The sequence below is a fragment of the Atta cephalotes genome (assembly GCF_000143395.1).
Source record: "Atta cephalotes unplaced genomic scaffold scaffold01196, whole genome shotgun sequence".
In the NCBI taxonomy this organism is placed as follows: domain Eukaryota; kingdom Metazoa; phylum Arthropoda; class Insecta; order Hymenoptera; family Formicidae; genus Atta; species Atta cephalotes.
In genome coordinates this window covers 1-3161 of record NW_012131260.1, presented here as the reverse complement: position 1 = coordinate 3161, position 3161 = coordinate 1, and the positions used below count along the sequence as shown (strand labels likewise).

The 3161-nt window shown below is 34.5% G+C and overlaps 1 protein-coding gene across 1 annotated transcript; it reads left to right on the top strand.

The window, feature by feature from the left end:
* The first annotated feature begins 627 nt into the window (after positions 1 to 627).
* Positions 628 to 1641, top strand: LOC105625377 (moesin/ezrin/radixin homolog 1-like). The gene is made up of 3 exons (XM_012206710.1): positions 628 to 799; positions 888 to 1104; positions 1296 to 1641. Exons 1-3 carry the CDS (start codon positions 636 to 638, stop codon positions 1458 to 1460), a joined length of 546 nt encoding a protein of 181 aa, XP_012062100.1. The 5' UTR covers positions 628 to 635; the 3' UTR covers positions 1461 to 1641.
* Positions 1642 to 3161: the final 1520 nt, after the last annotated feature.

Sequence of the window (3161 nt, the reverse complement as noted above, 5' to 3'; positions counted from 1 at the left end):
CGACCACCACTTACCGCTAAAGCCATCTATAGGAAAACGGCGGAAGCAAAGTTGTACACCTAATATAAATCATCTTATAAGATATAATATTGATGTTTTTTATTGTTCGCTCAAATAAAATATATAAGTTATACAGATAATCAGTTATAAAGATAATCATACAGAATTTATGAGCATTAAGACAATTGCGGCTGCTGTGTTGTCAAATTGAAATTAAAAAATGACACTCGGTTAACTTGATGTTTTCTACGATTTTATAGACGAAAATTTGAGGTCTATTGAGGGATCCTATAATGTATTCACAAATTTAATTGCAGGTTTATAAGTAGCATACAAAAGTTGTAACCATTATAATATTAGTATAATGTTTCATAGAAAATTATTGTTTAAATTTTTACTTTAAGCAATACACATATGGATGATGATCTAATATAAAGTCAAAACATTTATTATATATTTATCATGTTATTAAGTTTATAATATTATTAAGTGATAGTTTTATATAAAAATTGTCTGTCACTAAGAATCAATGTAGGTTTTAATGCTCCTTTCTTTAATTATTTAATTTATGTTATAAGCCGTTATTTGAACTGTTTTTGTAATTTGTATTGTGTATGACATAGGAATTGACAGCAATGATGGAGAAATTGGAACTCTCGCACGAAATGGAGGCTGCGGAGCGCGCTAAACTCGAACAAGAAATAAGAGCTAAACAAGAGGAAGTACAACGCATACAATCTGAGGTGGAGGCTAAGGACGCAGAAGCTAGGAGATTACAGGCTGAGTTTGAAGCTGCCAAGTACGACCAGTTTTCTTCTTTTTCTCATCCTTTGTTTCTTAATTAACATAATTGGGGATAATTGCGTATTTATCGTTTATTATGCAAGATTAAGACAAGAAGAAGCTGACCGACAATATCAGGCTAATCAGACTCCACATCATCATCACGTCGAGGAAAACGAAGAGGGTGAGGAGGAGGGTGAGGACGAAGTTCCTCAAGGAGACGTTACTAAGGACCTCGCGACTGACGAATCAATAATCGATCCTGTCGGAGAGCGACGCACTTTAGCGGAGAGAAGTGAACGTCTTAACGATCAATTGAAGGTACGTTGATATGCAACGTTAATATATTTTATTCAGATTTTATTTCTTATTTTAAATAACTTTGTAATTTTACGTAGTTAAATTTTTTTTAATTGCTTTTATTCTTTAAAATATGGAAATACGTTGATGCAAACTTTGCAAAAAAGTCTACTGTATATATTGTTACAATGAAATGTTGCTTTTATTGACAGGCATTAAAGCAGGATCTCGCTCAGTCACGTGACGAGTCCAAGGAGACGGTGATGGACAAGATCCACAGGGAAAATGTGCGTCAGGGCCGCGACAAATACAAGACGCTTCGCGAAATTCGCAAGGGCAACACCAAACGCCGCGTTGATCAATTCGAGAACATGTAAATTAATGTGCGTGCATCTAATCACTTACCTTATACATGTCCTTTTCTATCTTCAATTTCTCACCTGACTTTTGCGAAGAATGCAGTAAAATGAAAATGAGAAGGAGAGAAAAAAAGAAAGCGATTAATAAGATAGAGAGAGAAATAGAGAGAGGTATAGATTCTACAATAAATGTATAAATAGAATAATTTGAATAGCAGACATACATTATCAATCAATTACACTTCAACTTTTCTCAAAAATTGCACGAATGAAAGTTGATAGTTACAACCGTAACTATCGTATATCGAGAATTATAATCAATATTTACGCCTACGTTAGCTTGATGACAATTCTATATCTTCACGCAAACTGATAATCAAAGATTTTACCTTTTTAAGGTAAGGAACGCGACAGTGAGCGACTCGCGCGCCGTCTTCCACATATATTTCCACGTTAATTAACGCTGCATGATTGGCTGTATCGCGGAATCGTCACCCGTCTCAGGAGCGCGAGTAAATTTTCTCGCTACTTCGCGCAAAAGTGCCTTGCTTGTGAAGCTAGTAATTCTTGTAACTGTCTCTTAATAGCAAAAATCAATATTACTCTAATAATTTAGCGTAATGATATTCTTGTTTCGATAAAGGCACTTTGCGTTCAAGTGACAAGAAAATTTCCGGTAGTGAATTCGTTACCGTTACTTAAACCTTTCTCGGCGCATCGATAAACCATCATCCCGATTATCGAGGTGCTAGTATTGTCTCGCCTCACCATAAGTATTACTGCCGGTCATTTCTTCGCGTTGCGAAACGCGATACTTAACTGCTGGTTATCTACCGGTGCTGCCCTGCCCGTCGCAGTTTTTATCGCGCCGTCATGCGATATCGTCCGTCCTCGGTAATAAGAATTTATTTTCAAGAAGCCATCAACGCTACTCTCACTATTTGCACCTCAGCTGATGCATCGCGACGGCAATTGCGGTCGTTACCTGTTTACGAACGGTTTTCTTCTATTGTACGTTTAATTCAGGCCATTAAACAGAAGGCTGTACTCTTGACATATTATTTATATATTTAAACAGAAGGCTCTTGACATTCATTAGTTGATCGGCGATTTATAATTACACCAAATATCGATCAGAGAGGAATCGAAATAAGGCATATGGCTTATACTATAACGAGTTAGATAAAAATTTAGACATAATCCATCTTAAAGTTCGTATTGGGCAGCGACCATTCCAAGCAAGGAGACATTTCATGACATCCGGTTGTATTTTTTGTTTTTAAAGATTAATTTAGGGTTTTCTTAAACAATTATTTATCAAATAAGTAATTAATTTTATGTATATATGTATGTTTAGAGAAAAATCATGCGAACAAAATATGAATCTTTAATATATATATTATGTTTTCAAAATTCCAATATTTCCTGTTTTGAGATGAATATTTTATTTATAAATCGCATGTCACGATTGTCTTCTTGTACATTACACACAGATCACTATTGTGGCGCGATCCGTCATTTCGGATTAATAAACATAAGCGATGGCATGGCCTATTTACTATCGATAAAACCGTACCGAACTATTTTCGTACGAATGAGTTTCGATAACATATTAGCGATTTTATATTGAACACACTCGTGGCCTTTACTTGATATACATATAAATATATATAAATAATATATATATATATATATATATATATATATATATATATATAT

Bases quoted from the DNA above. Each gene is read 5' to 3' on its own strand.
- LOC105625377 (XM_012206710.1), top strand. From the start codon at position 636: ATGATGGAGAAATTGGAACTCTCGCACGAAATGGAGGCTGCGGAGCGC. The intron at 800-887 runs GTACGACCAGTT...TTATTATGCAAG, and splicing joins GCTGAGTTTGAAGCTGCCAA to ATTAAGACAAGAAGAAGCTG. The intron at 1,105-1,295 runs GTACGTTGATAT...TTTTATTGACAG, and splicing joins GTCTTAACGATCAATTGAAG to GCATTAAAGCAGGATCTCGC.